Below are 19297 nucleotides of genomic sequence, written 5' to 3' on the forward strand. Positions count from 1 at the left end.
CGCCATGAGGCAAAGCCCAGCCCATGGGCCACACATGACTCTTGTTGGACCCTTAAGGCCCATGGAGTGGTTGTGAAGCTTTACTTAATTCTGCGGCAAGCCCGGCCACACCACAGCACAGGCAGAGGCAGCAGCATGAGGCTGTTCGGGAAGCACGTGTTCCCGAGGCAGATCGCCCTGTTCGCCGCCGGGTAGGTGCCTGCTCCTCCTCTTCCCCCGCCGTACCTATCCATCGATTCTCCTCAGCTGCAACAGCATCATGGCGCCTGTCGCCTGAGGCGTTTGATTGGGGGTGCAGGCTGCTGTTCATCGGGGCGACGACGTACGACGTGCACCGGTCCATCAAGAACAACGAGCAGCCGCCGACGAGGGAGCAGATGGAGGCGCTGCAGGACTACATCAACTCCCGGAAGCAGTAGGCCTCCGATTTGCGCCTCCTAGGTGTGTAATCGTCTGCAAATAAGGTCGGAGCACAAGGGGGGTTCTTCTCGTGGAGGGCGGAGGTCGAGTGGGTGGGGGTGCGTGCTACGTGTTCGACGTTATCTCCGTGAGGACTTCGATGTGTGTGTAAATCAATACGAGTACCTGGCTGTGTAATTGTAAAGCTGCTTCGACTTTTATAGACATTTCTTTCGTGCACCTACCCCATGCTTTCCCGTTCGTCTAGGCGTGCAGAGCTGGCATTCGTTGGCGCCATGGCGACAGGCACCCCCGAAACATTACACTATATAGTATATAAATGCAGAAATCTCACAAACAAGATAAATATGAACAATACCCGCAAAAAAAAGATAAATATGAGAACAGGGCTTGCCCCCTATGAACTTTATTCATCATAAATCATAAACGAAGAAAACGTTCAATATCTAGACATTGGAAAGTAAAATATTTCAACTGATGCATGACAGCTAGCGCGCTCAAGTTCCACCGGTCTTGGACATGAACCTCTCCTTAGACCTTAGCTGAAAAACAATAAACATACAGAACATAAAATTAGAGGGAGAAAATGCAGATCAGATGAAAGAAAAGGCTAGTACCATCTGTTCAGTAGTGTAGCACAACCGATAGAGCACATAGAGTAAACTCAATTAAAGACAATACACTTTAAGATCATTGATGCAAAACTCTATCTGATCACTATACGTAGGGTGAATATAAGAAACATGCATGTTCATCAATTCTCACCTCGTTGCTGTGGCCGCACTTCTTCTTGCGGCAGTTGGTAGCCCTGTTTGGAAGCCGTGCATATATAGCACCTGCAAACAAGAGCGTGAGCGATCCAAGTTAGGCCATATGCATATCGCATCTACGGCGATCTACTCCGTAGCTTCTAGTTCTACTAGCAGCAGCAGGAACAAATTTATTAAGAAGTGAACGGGCGCGAGATCAGCAAGCAGAGCTCATCGACTGATGGCCACGGGGAGATTATTCGATCAGGGGCTTACTTTCGGCAGACCATCTTCCTCTCGTTGTACTTCTGCGCGAGCTCGCGGAGGCTGGGCTCGATCCCCTTGGGGTACCCGCCGCGGAGGCGCAGCACCAGGTGCAGCGTCGACTCCTTCTGGATGTTGTAGTCGGCGAGGGTGCGGCCGTCCTCGAGCTGCTTCCCGGCGAAGATGAGTCGCTGTTGGTCCGGCGGGATGCCCTCCTTGTCCTGGATCTTGGCCTTGACGTTGTCGATGGTGTCGCTGCTCTCCCCTACGAAACCCACAAATGGGCCATCACGGTTCTTCAATTTCTACATATTGTTACGGCCCATATAACCAACTGGAGTGGGCAAGCGGAAAAAACTGCTCACGTGATGGGCCTGACGGCTGGCCTAAATATAGAGAGGGTGGTGGGCCTTCCCAAGTTCACCCGCGTCTGGGCTGAATCTCCTGGGCCGCCGGTAGTAGTGGCGGCGTTCCCAGAAATTTTCTTCGAAGCAAGAAGACATGGAAATTGGAATATTTTTCGGCCTAGAAGGAAAGTCTAGCCATGGAAGCTTCACTGCCTCCGCCTCAGGCCTCGCCCCGCAGGAATGGCCGGCTGGCCGTCATCGCTAGCTGCCACTCCCCAGGGCGTACTGCTACACGAGGCTGGTGATTCCTCTGCTGCTTTTAGATTTTCGGCAGGCAGTCTGTGGCCTGTGGATCGCCTAGAAAAGGAGGCATTCGGACTGCCAATGCTGCAGCACAAATAGGTACTATAGAGGCTTCCTGCCCTTACATTCCTTGACCATAAACAATGCTGCTACGTGCGCCGACGGCCTGCGAGGCTGCGAGTCTCTGATCACGCACGCCCAACAAGCAACAAGCCTGCTTGGTATAATACTCCACTTCTACTACTTACTAGATAACCTAAAATATCCCATGAAAAAGAGGCGTGCGAAAGATCAGATCTCTCGAGCGGCTTGCCTTGCACTTCCACCACACAAGCGTAAACAATCTGCAGAATCCGCTGGGAGACGAAGCACGTACGATGGCGGCATGGCGCCATCCATCCATCCCATCAGCTAGAGCTAGCATCAGTCTCTGACTCTGTCTGTCTGACGAATAAACAAAGAGAGCTTGGGAGAAAGAAGCACGCAATGCCATCCCAAGATTCATCTGAGCTCATGCGAACCTGCAAGGTGGCATCTCACCAGAATTATGGGCTAAACAAGTACGTACACGCACTAGTTGGATTTCTCCAGGATCTCGCAGCAACGAACCGAGAGCATAAACATATTAGCTACTACTATTTCGCGCCAGCTGACAGTGCAAGCATATGCATCGCTGTCCCAATGGGATCCCAGCGCTAACTGAATTTAGTACTGACATGCAAAGATTTTGTTGCTCTGATCCTTCGGTGCCAAACGGCGCCATCTGTTGCTCATCCCGGTTTCGAACTTAGCTTGTTTCTTTCTTTGTGCTATACCTAACCTTACAGCTATGCTACTAAAAAGATTGTGGAGGTATTTTCTGCAGATTAGTATATGGATCCGTTTGCTATTTTAAGAAGCTAGCTCACTCCATTTGCTAGAACTAGAATACTATGTATAGACCTCGGGGCGTCCTTGGGCCCGTGCGGGCTGTGCGACCGCACAGGGTCCCTAAATTTGGAAGGTCCCCAAAATGTGAAGTACATTATGTAAATATTAGAGGCTTCGATTCCATGAGTTTGCAACTCATTTCGTAGCAAAACGAGGCCCAAATTGCTACAAGTTGAATAGATGTCGTTTGATCGCGTGAGTGCCCGACGCCTGGTCTTCCAATTCCTCTCGGCGCACATTCGCGACGCGAAACCCCAGGCCAGACCGACGGTGATGCTTCGACTTCCTCTCACGATCGTGCACGCACGCCTCGCTCACGAGTCACGGCCTCGCCGCTCGCGTCTCCCGTCTCGGTCGCGGGCGCCGGCCAGCATCGCCGTTGGCGTCAGCATCGCCCATCGTGGCATCGCTATCACGGCATCACGGGCGCGCCCACGCAGCTGCAGCCTCACGGCGTCCGCGTCGACGAGTAGGACTCAGCGCCCAAGGCCCATCCAATTCCATCATCGCTCACTCGCTTGCAATTGCAGAGGCACTTACTCGGCACTCGCCAAGACCAGGCCAAGAGTAAGACTTAATTTCGTGTTATTTTTCTTCTTTCATCATTTAATTATGTTCATGTCTTGATGATTAAAATACATCTATTAATTTTGTTTTTTCCATAATTCCATTGCAAATGTAAGTCATGTCGTCGGTAAAACAGCATAGAAAATATAATTCTGGCTATCAAAAGTGTAAAAAGAAACAAGTGGCATAGGTACGATAAATCTTGAAATATCCCATTTATATATTATTTGTTACTATTATTTGATTTTGTGGTGCCACTGGAGCCTCGTCTTAGCATTTCGCACTGGCCCCCGATTTGACCGGGACGCCCCTGCCTCCGATCCTGCCGACGGTCTGAAAAAAAAGGGCTAAGCTCGCTGCTCACTGAAGCAATAAGGAAGCAACGAGTGAGTGACACAGCATTATTCGGTCAATCAAAACCGCCTGCATAAACATAATAAGCAAGAAGCAAGGTCACACACTACTCTATTTTATTTCTATTTTACTCTACATATTGCTTAGTATACATATATATCCAGTGTTTTGATTTGTACATGGCAGCAGGACGAACTCTGATTCTCTGAGTGCAAGGATCTAATAACATGAACACCACATGTACGTCAATCGTCTATTTTTCATGTGGCCTGACCTGCAGGAATTTGTACATCATTCACTGCTTTTTACCGCATGCATGTGACAGACTGACTGACAGAGACCACTCTATGTTAGGCTGGAGTAGTGTCTCTGGCTCTGGGTCAGAGAAGAGGGGGCCATCAGTGATCTCAGGTAAGCCTTGGGCAGCGCCATCAGCTTCTTCGCCTTGGGGACGTAGGCCCTCTTGGTGAAGTTGTCGTAGTCGTTCGCCTCGATCTCGTCCAGGATCTGCCGGTACAGAAGCAGAGAAGCCCACACCTGAAACAGCAGTTGCAGGCTTGCAGGTAAGCAGATTGTTGTTCAATTCATCTAAGGCAGACAGAGTTGTGTGATGCTGATTGCTGAAGAAATGTATAGATGGCCAGGGCCAGGAGAGAGTAAGATGCTGATGTCTCACCGGCCATCGGCTCTCCTGATTGAGCTCGGTGGCGCCTTCCTCTGCTCTCCTGAAGAACGACCTCGCCCTCGTGATCTGGCCCCCCATGAAGCTCCTCCACTCGTCGGTGACGCGGCCGTTGAAGATGTCGGCTTCGGAGAGCCCCGCCATCTCCAGCTCGTCCTGCGGGAGATAGATCCTTCCTCTCCTCGCACTGTCGAAATTAAACACAAACATGTAAAGATGGGAGAGCGAGCTGACATCGGAGATGACGGCAAGATTGCCTGGCAGGCATGATCTGATCCAGGTGAGGTGACTACGTACTCCTCGCCAACGTCCCTGAGGATGTTGGTGAGCTGGTTGGCGAGGCCCAGGGCCAGCGCCCCCTTGTAGACCGTCTCGGTGGCCGCCCTGGAGTCCGGCGAGATGCCCATCACCGGGACGCTCATGAGCCCCACGGTGCCGGCGACGTAGTAGCAGTAGAGGTAGAGCTCGTCGAAGGTCCGGTACCGGGACTTCCTCAGGTCCATGCGCATCCCCTCGATCATGTCCCTGAACGGCTGGATGTCGACGGGGAAGCTGGCGACGGTGTCGGAGAGGGCGGCGTCGAGCATGTCGTAGGGCCGGCCGGCGAAGATGTCCTCCAGCCGCGACTCCCACCGGTCCAGCGCCAGGGCCGAGATGTGGGACGCGTTGGGCCCGTCCACCAGCTCGTCCGTCCTCCTGCACCACACTGATGAACACACGCACACGCACAGATGGAACCACGGTCAGGCGTCAGCGATCGATCGCACAGTGTCATCCCATCCCTGGTCAATCGAGTCATCCAACTCGTCTTCTTCTTTAAAGAAATGGAGCTAGCTAGATGAAGGTCATGGAGCATAAACTAGGCTACTAACAGTCGGTGTATGCAAAGATTTTCACACTGCTTAGGCTTAGCCATGGTATCGACTCACTGGATTGAGATGACAGCATCAGCAGCTATCGTTTCTGCGCGTCCTATGCTGCAACAAAGTCGACCATGTCGAAAACGAGAGCAGGAACCTATGCAGCAGCGGCGGCAGTGTCACGGCCCATGCGCCGCGCGGCTACTGTAGCGCACGGTAGCACTGCGGCACAGCTCTGCTTTAGTCCCAGACTAGAAACGGAAAGTGAGTGGAAACGGAAAGAGAGTTGGACTGACTTAAATAGCCGGTCTCTGGGAAGCTAATAACTCCGGTTTGAACCTTTTGCGCGAAGCGAGGACGAAAGCGCAAGAGAGTTATTTAGCAGGTGTGGTTTACTCAACGTGTAGAGTAGATCTTAGCCGTTATCCTGGGCCGGGTCGTTACAGGGGTATCAGAGCCATACTCTCGCGGTTTCACGCCACGTACGCGCAGAAGTGAGCGTACATGAGCACGTCGGCGCGTGGAAACACGCATGTGGACGGACACACATGGGCTGCTGGCAGTGAACCCACGGACCTGGCACATGGGATCGTAGCACTAGACGTATGGGACGTGGCCCAAGAGAGGGGATCCTGCTCCCTTGTCCTCTATGGGTAAGTTGGTTCGACGAGGACGTCGAACTCTAACGGGGGAGATTGTCACGGCCCATGGGCCGACTGGGCCGCGCGGTTACTGTAGCACACGGTAGCACCGCGGCACAGCTCCGCTTTAGTCCTAGACTGGAAACGGAAAGGGAGTTGGACTGACTTAAATAGCCGGTCCCTAGGAAGCTAATAACTCCGGTTTGAACCTTTTGCGCGAAGCGAGGACGAAAGCGCAAAAGAGTTTATTTAGTAGGTGTGGTTTACTCAACGTGTAAAATAGATCTTAGTCATTATCTTGGGCCGGGTCGTTACAGACAGTGCTAGGCAGCCGGTCCCTAGGAAGCTAATAACTCCGGTTTGAACCTTTTGCGCGAAGCGAGGACGAAAGCGCAAAAGAGTTTATTTAGTAGGTGTGGTTTACTCAACGTGTAAAATAGATCTCAGCCATTATCCTGGGCCGGGTCGTTACAGACAGTGCCAGGCAGACAAGGAACAGGGACATGTGGGGCTTGGTCTGCTTACCGTAGATCGCCCAGATCGCCCTCCTTCTCTCTGGCGTCATCAGCTGCGTCGCTGCAACACAAGAAACAGCATCAGGTCAGGTCAGAGATCGGACATGCGCATGTGCAGTGGGATGGCTGTTATTGATTGAAGAAGCTGACTGGTCGGTATGTGGCGCCCGGAACTACTGACACAATGGCGTGGTCTCTAGGTGTGTCCATGATCGGGTGTTTGAGTTCATACTCATGTGAAGCTCATCTCTCTTTTTTTAATTGATGTGAAGCTCATCTAGTTTCACGAATGCTGTCAATTCTTCAGGTCGTTGTCATAATCAAATGTTAAGTGTAGCTGATGCAGCAAGTAAAGTACTAGCGAAAGTTGGGAGCAAATGGGAAATGGGGTCTGGACTTGAACAGTCAGCCAGAGTCAACGTGCCTAGCAGGAATGTTACTGGGATTTTCATCATTTGCATTGCCCTTTTTAAGGCAAATACTCTTTTGCTTAGTTTGAAAGTTTTGCAGAAAAAAACACACATGTAGAGACGGCAAAACATTCTTTTTTTTTTGCAAAACTGTGTTCTGATGAACAAGAATAGTAGCAGGGAATTTCGATGTCGCTTACCCAGGTAGAATGTCTTGGCGTACTCGTTGCAGACCTCCCCGCATCGGTCGAAGGCCGCCTTGAGCGCGCCGGACACGGGCTCCGGCTCGATCCGCGCCGTCCGCGGCGCCGCGGCCGCGAGCGCCGCCTGCTTGAGCACGACCTCGCGCACCCTATGCTCGGACGGCACGGCGAGCGCGTCCCCGGGCGCCGGCGCGGCCACCTGCAGGCCCGCCAGCGCCAGCGCGGGCGCCACGGCGCCCCACGGCTCGGCCTCCAGGCAGCCAATGGCGGCGCCGGGGCCCGCGGCGCGCGCGGAGGCGGAGCACGGCGCCGGCGCCGCGCCGCGGCCCCGCGCCCCGTGCCCGCACCTTGCCAGGAGCCTCGCCGCGCCCGCGCGTCCCGGCGCGCACCCGTGCTGCTGCCGCCGCCTCGGCCGAGCAGGGCAGGCCGGCGGCGACGACACCACCGCGCGGCTGGTGGGCATCATGGCTGACACGCGGCGAGAGCGCGCTCGATCGGAGAGACCGATGGGTCGATCGGAAGGCAGTGGAACGGAACAGATGGGTGGAGCTGGAGCTGGTGAGCAGAGGCGCAGAGCTATATAGAGTGATCGAGGGAGTAGAGCAGAGCAGAGGCGGGCACACACGGGCACGGCCACAGCTGCACGCGCCACGCACCACCCAGGCTCTCCGGGCGCGGCCGTGGCATGGCGGGCCTTTTGTAATGCGGAGATCGGGTGAGGCCAGGTGGCGGCCGTTGGCAGGCAGGGGGTGCTTCTGTCCAGGAGGTGGAGGGCTCCCGGAAAGAGGAAGGTGACTAGGTGAGGTCAGTGGTGACTGGTGATGCAGCATTTCATGGGCTCACGGAGAGGTTCCGACGGCGTCCTGGTGGAGATGGCAAGCCCATTTTCGTATGGCGGCAGATCACGGAGAGGAAGGAGCTGCTTGCTGGCTTGCCTGGCCAAATAATACTGCCAATGCAGGTACTGAGCGAGTAGCACTCCTGGTTACATGGCTACAAGTCCTGCGACGCAGCACACACTGTGACTGACACAGACCATTTGGAACAGTTCGAGCCTGATGCTCTCTTGAGTAAACCATTGCAAATCTGTTTTTAAAAAACTGAGAGATGGCCGGGTAGCGGTGCCTGTAGACTGTAGTGTAACGTGAATACGTGATCGACCGCGTCACTTTCAAGGATCAGTGGACATCGCTCTCTCCCCGTCTCTCTCTGGTCAAGTCAACGATGGACTCAAGTGTCCTGCCGACCACAGGGCCGCTGGGACCCGCCGCCCCACGTCCGGGCGGGGGCCACACGCTGTGCGTACGCGTTGGCCGAGTGACCGTGGCCGTCGCCGCCGCCCGGTCGGCGCACAGCAGCACATGGAGAGGCCGGTACCGGTAACCCAGGCATCAGGCAGCGCGCCGGAGGGGACACGTGGTGGGGGCGCGTGGCCGTGGCCCTGTCGGCACGTGGGAACGGCGCGCGAGGGGCACGAGCACCGCACGGCGGGCCCTCCTGCGCCCCCACCACCAGTCGCCCAGTCCCTGCTGGGGTTCTTCCTCTCGTCGTCCACCAGGGCACCACCTGGTTTGGTGATGGACTGATGGCGGCCCGGGGCCGTCGTTGTTGCTGCGCCCCGCCCAATCCCCACTCCCACCCGGTTGCCCCCCGCGCGCGCTGCGGCCGATGCTGGCTGGCTGGCCTCCACCGCTGGTGCGGGACGCGTGCGCGCGCTGGCGTCGGGGCACCCACCACCGCCCAGCCCGCGGGGCGCGTGTCCGGCCGGCCACCGCGCGCACGGCAACGCGGTTGGCGTTGCCGCCCGCTGCCTGCATGCGTGCGTGCGTACGTGAGCGGCGGGGCGGCGACCAATTGGTACTCCTAGGTGGCAGGGCGCGCGCTTTTCCACGTACCGGTCTCCCCGTCTGGACGGCGGGGGCGTGACGGCGACCTCACCCAGACCCCCGGGCGGGGCGGTCGCCGTCGTCCCGGCCTCGCTCGCCGGTCGGCTGTGGAGCTCCAGTGCCGGTGACAGGATCACAGTCACAGGATAACGCGAGTGCGACGGCGACGGCAACTTTGCGGTGCACGGCGGGCAGGATATGCTGTGCTTGCTGCTGGTCCGCGTGCTGTGCGGGTGTTCGGTCGGTCGTGTGTGGATCCGATGATGGACCACGAGACCATCCATGCCAAAAGGGGCAGCTCCACTAGAGGTTTTTCAAGGCGGGCGCTCCAATGGCGACCTGACAGTTACCGGAGGTTGCTTTCTATCCATCCACACCGCCACACGGTGAGAGGCGCACGCGTCGCGGGGGTACTGGCGCTCCGCGGTGTAGTGCGCCAGCCGGGCAATTCACTCACGTGGCATTTGTTTATGCCATTGCTGTTATACGGAAGCCAATTTCTGAGAGTTCAGGAGCCGCTGTTAACATTGCGAGACAGCCGCTGCAAGGAATTGCAAGCGAAGGGAGGAAGTACATAGTTCCTGTCCGGGTGCATGCACACTGCACAGCGACAGAGCAGTATGGCACTGCCGGATACTCATTGTTTTTTATGGTCCACGAAATACACGGATGAAGGTTGGTCGACGCAAGGGACACATGACCGGATTGGCAGGGGGGAAGCAAAATGCATGCCCGCAGATTCACGGCTGGCGAAGTGCCAAGTTGCCGTGCGACTTCAATCCGCGCAGCCGCTAGCTTGCGTCCGATATGAAATACTCAAATGTACCAGCACAGCAATCAGCCAGCGGCTCTGCCAGGAAGTGATAGCACGCAAGAGAGCCCTAGAACCACTTGGGACGTGACAGCAGATATGTTTTCTTATGCCATGCAGGCGTACCTTGGGTGCTCGGCAAGATCCCCGGCCTTCTGCCACTTAGATTTTGAAACAGCAAGGCGATGGATGGAATGAATCTGGTAGGTGCTGATACCGTCCAGATCAAGAAGGGGAGTTGCACTTGAGCTCCTAAGCTGTCAGTCCCCAGAATATTTTGATTAAACTGGCTCCATTGTATACTTCAAAAGTTTCCTTTATTCGTACCCAAATCAGTGGGTGTCGTTGTCTGCACAGATTTGCCTCTAGCTCATTGAAACACCCAAACTTCGAATCCCAGATGGCATTCGTCGGAGACATGATGAATCATATATTGTCCAGCTCCAACAGCGATGAACTTGAGATCTTCTCTCCAACTAAACAGAAGATTAGGTCTTCAGAATTTTCTTAGCATTCATCTGATTCCTGTCATCCAAGCGGTGAACCAACAGCAAGCCAAACTGAGAAACAGTAGAACTCTATCTATGCAATGTATAGCATCTCTATGACCATTGTACCACTTTTTTCATGACTAATTCCTACAAGATTCTTCAAATTATTGGGAGCTGCCTTTGACTGAGCTGGGTGAAATGATTATACTGGACCAAGATATTATCGAAACATAATGGGTAGATGACATTGATGGAAACCAAAAAAAAAAAGGAAAGGGCCCAATTTGGGCCCACATTTGTGGAAACTCAAGTACTCAATTGGAAATAAAGAGGAAGGCTATGGGAGATTGTTCATCCATGTACAGACCACCCTAGTCAGAGAAGAAAATATCCAGACACACTTCACGCCCAGGCACAGTTGAGCAGCTGCTCCCAGCTTCTAGTGGTACATCAGCAGTATGAAGAAAGCCTTCTCCCATGCTCCCATGCTTCTATTGGTATATACAGAAATCGCTACAGTTGGCAGCTTTTTTTATTAAAAAAAGAAAAATTAGGCATCAAAACTTTAGTGCTCCCAAGAGGCACCTATTTACGATTTTCAAGACTTAAAATAGAATCACTTCCTGTTTAGTGGAGAGGCTCCATACCAGAGTGCCTTGTAACATCTGAGATTTTCAAGCATAGCTGGAGATGCAAAATTTTGCCAATATCTGAAGATTTACTTAGATCCAAAGCCCTATTTCTCCATTTTAGTTCTCCTAACTAGTACACCCTCATCCCACACTTCAATCCACCTGTAAAGATAAGCAAGGATAGAGGTAAGTCCCTCTAGGGTACGAAGATGTACCCTTTCTGGAGTTCATCAGAGGCATTAAATGTATCAGAGCAACCTTGATCCATTTGCATCTACCAATAGGCTCTCCCCATGGCGCCATCCATTTTGGAAATGGCCAAAGAAGATACTCCCGTCCTTGCAGTAAAATCTACCCTCGCCATTAGCCTTCCCTTTCCAAAAATTTGCAAACCAGCGGTCACCACTGTGAAAATAGTACCAGCCCTAGATGAAAGGGGGAAAGCTCAGTAAGTCACATGAGTGTCAATACTGTTAGATTGTTCAATTTGATATAAAAATAAAGTTTGGAATAAGTAGCTTGAATAAGTTAAGGTGCTTGGATATTTCATGGCCGGTTATTTTATAATAAAAAATCAAGACAAATGATCTTGAAGTAAAAGCTCTAAGCACATAGTAGTCACGGTTAGTAGGCATATAAATGAACTGCCAACTGTGAGTCTGAAAGCAGTTTGCTAGTGTTTCCATTTCACAAATGCAATATACAACATGAGAGCAACTTTAACATGCTGCCATACCTTTCCATGAATAAGGTCATCCCTCCATGTTCCGTGATATACATCACCATTACTGTGAAAGAGAGTCCCCAAACCAGATCTCTTACCATACCTCCAAAGTCCATCATAAAAGCTCCCATCACTGAAGGTTAGACGTCCCTGTAATTGTTAACAGGTAAAACTGTTGGATTTGTCAAATAAGTTGGAAAGGACATGTAATTACGATCACACCTTTCCTTCAGGGACACCTTCTTGGCATCTGCCTCTATAAGTTCCCCCTCCATACCGTATTTCAACGATGGGGCTCCATGTCTTTTCTGGTTCTCTTTCTGCATCCTGCAAGAAAAATAATGGATTGCAGATGCTAAGGCTCTTAGGACATGAAGAGTCAGAGCAAAGCAACAAGTGTTATCCAGATTCTGGCTGAAAATAAAACACTTTTCCCTCCAGAAAAGTAGAAACAGGATACATCACTAAAGACAAGATAAATATTGAGCTAAGAATGTTCATATTGGCATAATGTGAGGATTTTATCACACACAAAAAAGAGTCAAGAGAAGCGTCTAAGTAGTATCATAAACACCTTACATGCACAAATGTAACTGAATGAAAAGGCCATCTTAATATCACAAGACAATGGAACTAGCGAGCTAGCAACACAAATGGAACTTCTAAGGGAGGCTGCAACATATGATTCTGGAGCTGAAACTAGGATGGTTTTGGACTTTTGGTGCACAGAACAATTATAAAATTTTGGATTGGTAAACCTGGCTGCCAGTTTGTTCAACCTATATGGAATCTGAAATCAGACTAATAAGAAACAAAAAGACTCCTTATCACTGAATTTAATAAAGGAAATTTTTTCTGCACTTCTCCAAGCTGATTTGATCTGGGCAAGGCACCTATTTCCTATTTGTGTTCAAACAAGGTTGGAGTTTATAACAAACGATGTCAGCATGACATCCAGAATCATACGCAGGAGAAAGAAACTAACGAGCATCAATGCAGCCCGGCTGGATATTGAGTTTGAACCACGCTTTCGAGACCTATCCATTTTGCCCCTCAGAAATGTGACTGCAGAACTACACATGTCCATGACTTTTTCCAGACGAACATCAGAAAATGGTACTGCAAAAGTAGCATGCCCAGTAGCTGCAGTTGTGCCAGCATCAGGAGTTTCAGGGTGCGTATTTGGAGACTGATCAGACTGAAACTCGCTAAGTTTTACACCAACAGGAAGAGTGACAATATCAAGCTCATCATTTTTACGGCTTCCACTTGCCATTGTACGCTCTTTAGCCCACAATTGTGCAATGCCAAAACCAGGGGGGTTGCTCAAGAAACCATGCTCCTGGTGTGAACCTAAATGCTCTGCCAATGAAGTTAAAGTTAAAAAAGCACAAACAAACAAAACAGGGATCATGCTGTACGTAAAAAAAAAACCTCTGTTGTCATCTCTGCCCATTTCTTCAGCAACCAGAAGAGGACCTTCTAGAGATTCTGGTTTTATTCTCCAATTCCAGTCATTACTCTCTCTAAGACAGAATTTCAATGAACATGCTTGATCATAGTAATAGAAAGTATTTTTTTTAAAAAAAGGAACTGGATTTCCTTGGATAAAAGGAAAGAAACCAAGCATCTGTATGTTACCTCTCAGATTCCAAACCCTCAATTTCTTCAGGAGATAATTTTGTAACAGTAGCATCAGAAGAACCGTTAGAAAGTTGTGAGAATTCTCGCTCTACAGAATTAGATCCATTGTCAGGCAGTCGATCAAATGAATGTTTTTGCCTAGTTTGTTTCTGCTCAAGTATATCTCCTCCCATAAGAGAGGACATAAAAGGAAAATGCAAGGCCAAACTTGAAAGAAAGTCCTCTTGTACTGTGGGAACACTTTCATCCTCGTAGTTTCTGTAAACAAATATTGCAGCGCATTATTAACCAGTAATATCAACAGTCATCACCAATGGGTGAGCAAAGCAAAACTGCAATTTAACTTTCTACTCATACCACATGACAGTATATCACGACCAAGCACATATTGGAATGAATCGACTAAAATCTAGTAATCTTTTGTGCTGCTACTTTTTAGACTACATATGCTGCTATAGACTACTGTTATCTTCTTCTTTTTTTTGAAAGAATATCCCAAGGGAGACCCTGAAGGTTTTAATGTGCCGCACCCAGGGTTCGAACCCTGGGCGGGAGCCTCCCGGCTAGTGGCCTTTGCCACTGCGCCATGAGCTCCTTGGCTATAGACTACTGTTATCAACACAAGAATCACATACTGATATAATTCGTAACATTATGAGACCATATATCAGCCAAATATAGAAAAAAATGACAATCACACTCCAATTTTGCACATGCTAGTCTAAAATAAAAGGTACCGCATGATGGGAAATGTTATCCAATTAATTTAATGGTTCTTTCAAACAACAGCACTATTCAAGGACAATGGGAAATTGAAGGTATTCTCCAATAAAAAAAATGACAGGGCAATCTTTTAACCATGAAGACTGGAAAGTTAAGCGGATACTACAATTATAAGACTGACTAACAGAAATAAAGTTTGCACCATAATAGTTATGTTATGTGAATCGTGAAAAACTATATACTACCACCCAGAATTATTCAATACTCAGCAAATAGACAAGAGGGCCTCAGAGCAAATAGACAAGACACTTGCAGAGTAGGAATCTGACAAGAAATGGAAAGGGAATAGCTGAAAGATGCTACGCGTGACATAAGATGGATCAAGCCAACAAGGACATCCAGCATCTGGTCACTACATACGTGTTTGCTAGAGAGGTCTGGTATCGGCTCTTCTCCAGATTTGGACTGCTGAATCTAACGCCCCGACCCACAGACCGCGTGTACAAGTGGTGCAGTGCATTAGTGAGTACTGGCAAAGAGAAGCGCAAGGGGTTCAATTCGCTTGCCATACTTGGTGCCTGGGTGCTCTGAGATCAACAGAACAACATACTCTTCAACAACAGCTCACCATCAGTCCAGCATCTTCTGCAGGTGGTGGACAATGAGGTGCACCTGTGGAGCCTCACCAGCGCCAAGGGGCCTTGGAAGCCATTAGTTCAAGTAAGACCTGGTTTTTCAAAAATCCTAAAAAAGCGCGATGTAATCTATAAACTGCAAGGGCAGATGTAACAGATTTTATTCCTTCTTAGCGCAATGACACACAGTTCTGCATTTTCAAAAAAAAGGCACTCATGTCTGCTAAAATTGTTTTACTAAAATAAATGCACCGCTCTATGTTTATTTCAAGATCACATGTTCAGATTTTTATTCATATATCAGTCAGATAGTTAAACATGCAGTACAATTCAAACATTCAACCATAGCTAACAAACTATTCTTGACTTGAAAGATTTGCTGGACAAAATACAGGATAGTATGAAGTACACACTAAAGTCACAGACTATGATTGGGAATGATGAATACAAAAGGTCATTAAAAGTCAGATCAAATCATTTAAAATGTTCTGCATCAGGTGCTATGTGACGACTTACCGGATAGTTAGAAGAGAAACTACTATCAGTTTTGGCTCTAGATCAGGTTCAGAATTTCTAGAAAATATAATATCTTTGGTGAATCCGGTAACTCGACGAAAAATGTGCAGGATGGAGATCATATCACTTTCAGACAATACCCAAGCAGTTGTAAGGGAGAGGAAAACCACATTGTTCAGGTCCTGCACAATAATGAATTAATGATGCCAAAAAAAGCCAGTGCATCAAAACATAACAGAGTTGCACAAAGATTCCATGGCTACAGATTTCCTTAGATATACAACCTTTTGCACTGTGCGCAGGTGCCCTTGAAGGCTTGAACTTAGGGTACCAAAATATGAACAGATTTATTTGTTTCCTCTTAATATTTCTTACAGAAGATAGAATAAACTCAGTAAAAGTTACAAAAAAGACAATAAATTCCACCTTTATGCCACCACGAAGAAATGGACAGTGGAAGACAGCCTGCTTAATTGCTGACTGGATATTATAACCAGCACCAAAGCCAACTCTAGCTTCCCCATAGCTCCTAAGTAGCTGTTACAGCTGAAGACTGTAAGAATCACTTAAGAAAAACTCATGTCTAGATGATAGAGCTTAGTAGGAAGGAAATATCTTAGATTACCTTGGCTACTTCCTCAGGATCAACTTCCTTAATTAGCGCATTAAGGGAACTCCAGAACATCTTATTATAACCCTGATATTGCAAGAAAATGTGATTGGAACAGTGGAATGCAATATTTCATATCAAACACACAGCATGGAAGGATTTAAAACTCACAGACATCATGATAGATATCATGCTAATAGTTGACAGGACAGCATTATTGGCACTTTCCAAAGCTTCAGCAAGAGTTTCCACTTCCGTCTCAAGCAATGAATCAGCTTCAACAACTGTGCCAGTAGAGATAAAACTGTAATTGTTTAGACTACAAGCCTTTGTTCTTGGATGTGGCAAATTACATATATATTTCGGTGTTAATATTTGCATGGAAAACAAACAGAACCACACCACAAGATTCCAGAATAAATTGATACATTGAATATATCAATCATCAATATCCACACCACCAAAAAGAAGCAGTTATTATATTACTGAAAGCACCCAAAATGACTTAGCTTGCCATAAATAACTTTTCTTCTTTTATCATTTCAACCTTTAGGTGGGACGGTATGGGAATCAGGGTCAACCGGTCAAGAAACTTAGAACCCATTAATTGGGAGCGTAAGGAACAACTAGTGCTACGTCAAAATCCTTAGGTCCATAATGATGGAAGCAATGTAAAGCCCATGTAGAACAAAGTGAGAAAAGCTTTTGTGTCATCTTTTTACTTTTTCATGCCATATTGCAAAACATTAACACATGGTGTATAAGGTAGGCTAGAAAATGGGTTACCAATGTGAAAGTTTGAGCACGTTCGAAGCTTGCCAATCAAATCAGCTGCCTGCAGATAGCACAAATTAATAGTAAGTTATTTGAATCTTTTAAGCAACCTGCATCCCACAAAGTTCACTGTTCATGTAAACTAAGAAAAATTACTACAGAAGTTATTTACCTCTAATTGCCGTCTTTGTCCCTCAAAGCAGAAGGGCTTCAAAAATATTGATGCAGCTAGATTACCAGCAGATTTGACAGCGCTAAGAAGTTCCATTGCAGTAATATGATCAGCATCCTGACCTGCACTTGAAACCTAAATTTAAAAAGCCATAGTAAGATAGGTGATCAGATCTTGATCTCAGTTGACAAAAATCAATAGTAACATGTGTTTATATTTAAATTATCCAACAGAGTAGTAAGGGAGATAGAAAAATATCTATAAAGCAACTAATTAGATGCATACTCAATGTCCTAATGTCAAACAATAAGAGAACAACATATGGTGTCAAAAAGAAAGATGGGAAGTGTACAAACAAGAATAACTGCAGGTGGGCAGGGATGAAGAAATAAGGGAGGTTCCAGGTCTCTGAACACTGCACCTGAAAAACATAGAGATGTCAGCTTCATGCTAAAGATAATAGCCCAGAGAAACATGTGCACTTAAGTAACGTTGAACCAACTCAAGAACTTGAGACCAGGAAAGACACAGTACCAGTTCCATGACCTTTTTGTATTAGCTGTACTCTAGAATTATCCATCACATGTACTGTCCTGAAACAAAACTTTCAGAGATGGTTCAAATGTTTAGGTAAGAAACTGAAAACATGAAATAATAGCATTATAGTAAACAAGCATTTCACTTAAAAGATGATTTCATGCCAGGCTTATATGCAACAAAATAAATTAGAGGCTCATCTTCATACGCAGCTCTAGTGATATCACAGCTATTTGATGGAGATATATTAATATGGAGAAACTGCACCATACGCTTTGAATTTGTGCGAAATATAGAATGGTCACAATAGTCTTTCTAGCATTCTTTACATTGGGTTAGGAAATGCAAGTAAGCTACTGGGTAGTAGGTACAAGATGAAGTCCTTAAATATATCTAAACAAACCGGGTTTCACATACCAAACTTTAGAACTATTTAGCACGCTGAAGACTACTCTAACTCCTACAGAATTTTAAAAGAACCAACATGCCACTGATTAAATAGTGTGTAAGGATGTACTAGCAAATGGACCACGGTATAGTCTACTACAACATTCTTATAATTTCCTTGATTCCATCACAGAAACAAATTACCATTTGCTGCAGAAAGGTTCGCTATACTATGACTACAAAAATTAACCACTTGAATCTCATAAAGAACTCTCTGCTCTCCCAGAATATTAATGTGGTACGCAGAAAATCTTGAAAAACTCGCAATGCTGGGTAACATACATATTAGATTAACACCTGGTTATGCACACCATATAATTGGAAAAGTAATATAGTGAAATTTGTGCTGATAGTGAAGAAAAATCATCATCATAGCAACAGAGTCATTTTCATCACTCCGTTTGGACAATAAACACTACGGGAAGGCAAATCACGGACGAGATATTTTCCGAAATTGCAGCATCATGGAGAAAACCCCATAGATGATTCAACGTTTAGAAAATATCACTGGTGGAAATCGAAGACACGATACTAAATTAACTTCGGCCGTTGATCAATTCTTCCAGCTGGGGCCCCAATTGGACATATCAATAGCCCCCAGAACTACAATGCGCAAAATAAGGCGGCCTGAAGGCCAAAACAAGCTCGGCATCGCGATCGCACCAGACCTCGATTTACGAATTCGGTGTCGGTTCCGTACCAGAAGCGGATGGGAGTGGAGGACAGTGTGCGGGAGCCCAGGCAGAAGTCGATGACGGCGTCCTTCCGGCTCCCGACCCCTACCACCTCCACGGGATCCGTGGCCCGCGAAGCACCCTCCGCCGCCGCACGCACTCCGTGGACGCGTCGTCGGCTGCTGCTGCTGCGTCCCCGTGTGGAAGGGTCAAGGCGCCGCGGGGACGTGCTGGGGTAGGCGAGGGGCGGCGGAAGCGCGAGGCCCCTGACTGGAGCCGCCATGGGCACGTATGAGTGGCACGGACAGCGAGTGAGGCTGTTGAGAGGGAGGACCGGAGGAAGGAGAAGCCGACGAGCCGTGGCTTAGCGGCATCTCGCCGTCAAATGCGTGCTGCCGGTGACGGTGGTGACTGCGAACGCGCTTTTTTTCATTTTTATATTAAAAAAAATCAAAACTCTATGCTGAATTGGTAAATTTTCAAAAATGGGCAGTTGGCGACAGCGCCCAGGACGCATTAAACAGTGAACTTGTAAAATCGATATAAAATCGTAGAAAAATAAAAAAAATACAAACTCAACTGTTCTGAATTCTATGAAACAATATCTACAACTTTTGTTACATAAAGTTTTTCATTTGATCAATGTATCTTGCTCTATTTTAAATACCAGTTTAATGCACTTTTATTTAAATCTCAAGATCCATCCTTTGGATGGATGTCATCTTTGGCCAGAGTGTTGCATATGGTGAGCATATGCTTGTACAAAATTGGTAGGC

General features: G+C 48.1%; 3 protein-coding genes and 2 long non-coding RNA genes across 14 annotated transcripts; 2 read left to right on the forward strand and 3 right to left on the reverse strand.

Moving 5' to 3' along the window:
- Positions 1 to 35: 35 nt before the first annotated feature.
- Positions 36 to 643, forward strand: LOC120658467. Its single transcript, XR_005668670.1, has 2 exons — positions 36 to 191; positions 299 to 643. It is a non-coding gene; the product is annotated as an uncharacterized LOC120658467 (long non-coding RNA).
- Positions 644 to 1441: 798 nt separating this feature from the next.
- On the reverse strand, positions 1442 to 2470 carry LOC120662794 (ubiquitin-like). Its single transcript, XM_039941868.1, has 3 exons — positions 2460 to 2470; positions 2209 to 2267; positions 1442 to 1698 (listed from the first exon to the last, which is right to left on the reverse strand). The coding sequence occupies exons 1-3, from the start codon at positions 2468 to 2470 to the stop codon at positions 1442 to 1444; spliced, it is 327 nt and encodes a 108-aa protein (XP_039797802.1).
- A 1547-nt stretch (positions 2471 to 4017) lies between these two features.
- Positions 4018 to 8230, reverse strand: LOC120658348 (phytoene synthase 3, chloroplastic-like). Its single transcript, XM_039936610.1, has 5 exons — positions 7243 to 8230; positions 6643 to 6693; positions 4914 to 5322; positions 4611 to 4803; positions 4018 to 4471 (listed from the first exon to the last, which is right to left on the reverse strand). The coding sequence occupies exons 1-5, from the start codon at positions 7709 to 7711 to the stop codon at positions 4280 to 4282; spliced, it is 1314 nt and encodes a 437-aa protein (XP_039792544.1). The 5' UTR covers positions 7712 to 8230; the 3' UTR covers positions 4018 to 4279.
- Positions 4349 to 4895, forward strand: LOC120658485. Its single transcript, XR_005668698.1, has 2 exons — positions 4349 to 4497; positions 4571 to 4895. It is a non-coding gene; the product is annotated as an uncharacterized LOC120658485 (long non-coding RNA).
- Positions 8231 to 10573: 2343 nt separating the features above from the next.
- LOC120658295 (protein ACCUMULATION AND REPLICATION OF CHLOROPLASTS 3-like) lies at positions 10574 to 18930 on the reverse strand. 10 transcript variants are annotated; one of them, XR_005668578.1, is made up of 17 exons: positions 18548 to 18926; positions 17398 to 17456; positions 17220 to 17284; positions 16864 to 16998; positions 16704 to 16752; positions 16089 to 16201; positions 15933 to 16004; positions 15734 to 15844; positions 15308 to 15489; positions 13431 to 13691; positions 13224 to 13315; positions 12775 to 13151; positions 12012 to 12116; positions 11802 to 11939; positions 11344 to 11490; positions 11081 to 11227; positions 10574 to 10959 (listed from the first exon to the last, which is right to left on the reverse strand). XR_005668578.1 is itself a non-coding variant. In XM_039936544.1 (16 exons), exons 1-16 carry the CDS (start codon positions 18802 to 18804, stop codon positions 11219 to 11221), a joined length of 2172 nt encoding a protein of 723 aa, XP_039792478.1. In that variant the 5' UTR covers positions 18805 to 18926; the 3' UTR covers positions 10574 to 11218. The 10 variants fall into 10 exon arrangements, 6 of the variants coding, with proteins under 6 accessions (XP_039792478.1, XP_039792477.1, XP_039792479.1 ...); XR_005668576.1 differs by having other exon boundaries at positions 10574 to 10946; positions 11324 to 11490; positions 18548 to 18924; XR_005668577.1 differs by having other exon boundaries at positions 10613 to 10924; positions 11324 to 11490; positions 18548 to 18924.
- Between the last annotated feature and the right edge of the window lie 367 nt (positions 18931 to 19297).

Source organism: Panicum virgatum, chromosome 2N, assembly GCF_016808335.1.
Source record: "Panicum virgatum strain AP13 chromosome 2N, P.virgatum_v5, whole genome shotgun sequence".
Lineage (NCBI taxonomy): Eukaryota > Viridiplantae > Streptophyta > Magnoliopsida > Poales > Poaceae > Panicum > Panicum virgatum.

Bases quoted from the DNA above. Each gene is read 5' to 3' on its own strand.
- LOC120662794 (XM_039941868.1), bottom strand. The intron at 1,699-2,208 runs GTAAGGGCAGGA...TGGGTTTCGTAG, and splicing joins ATTGTTTATGGTCAAGGAAT to GGGAGAGCAGCGACACCATC.
- LOC120658348 (XM_039936610.1), bottom strand. From the start codon at position 7,711: ATGATGCCCACCAGCCGCGCGGTGGTGTCGTCGCCGCCGGCCTGCCCT. The intron at 6,694-7,242 runs GTAAGCGACATC...CTTGTGTTGCAG, and splicing joins CGCCAAGACATTCTACCTGG to CGACGCAGCTGATGACGCCA. The intron at 4,804-4,913 runs GTACGTAGTCAC...TAATTTCGACAG, and splicing joins CTCAGGGACGTTGGCGAGGA to TGCGAGGAGAGGAAGGATCT.
- LOC120658295 (XM_039936543.1), bottom strand. From the start codon at position 18,804: ATGGCGGCTCCAGTCAGGGGCCTCGCGCTTCCGCCGCCCCTCGCCTAC. The intron at 16,005-16,088 runs GTGAGTTTTAAA...TTGCAATATCAG, and splicing joins TGATATCTATCATGATGTCT to GGTTATAATAAGATGTTCTG. The intron at 11,491-11,801 runs GTATGGCAGCAT...CCTTTCATCTAG, and splicing joins ATGACCTTATTCATGGAAAG to GGCTGGTACTATTTTCACAG.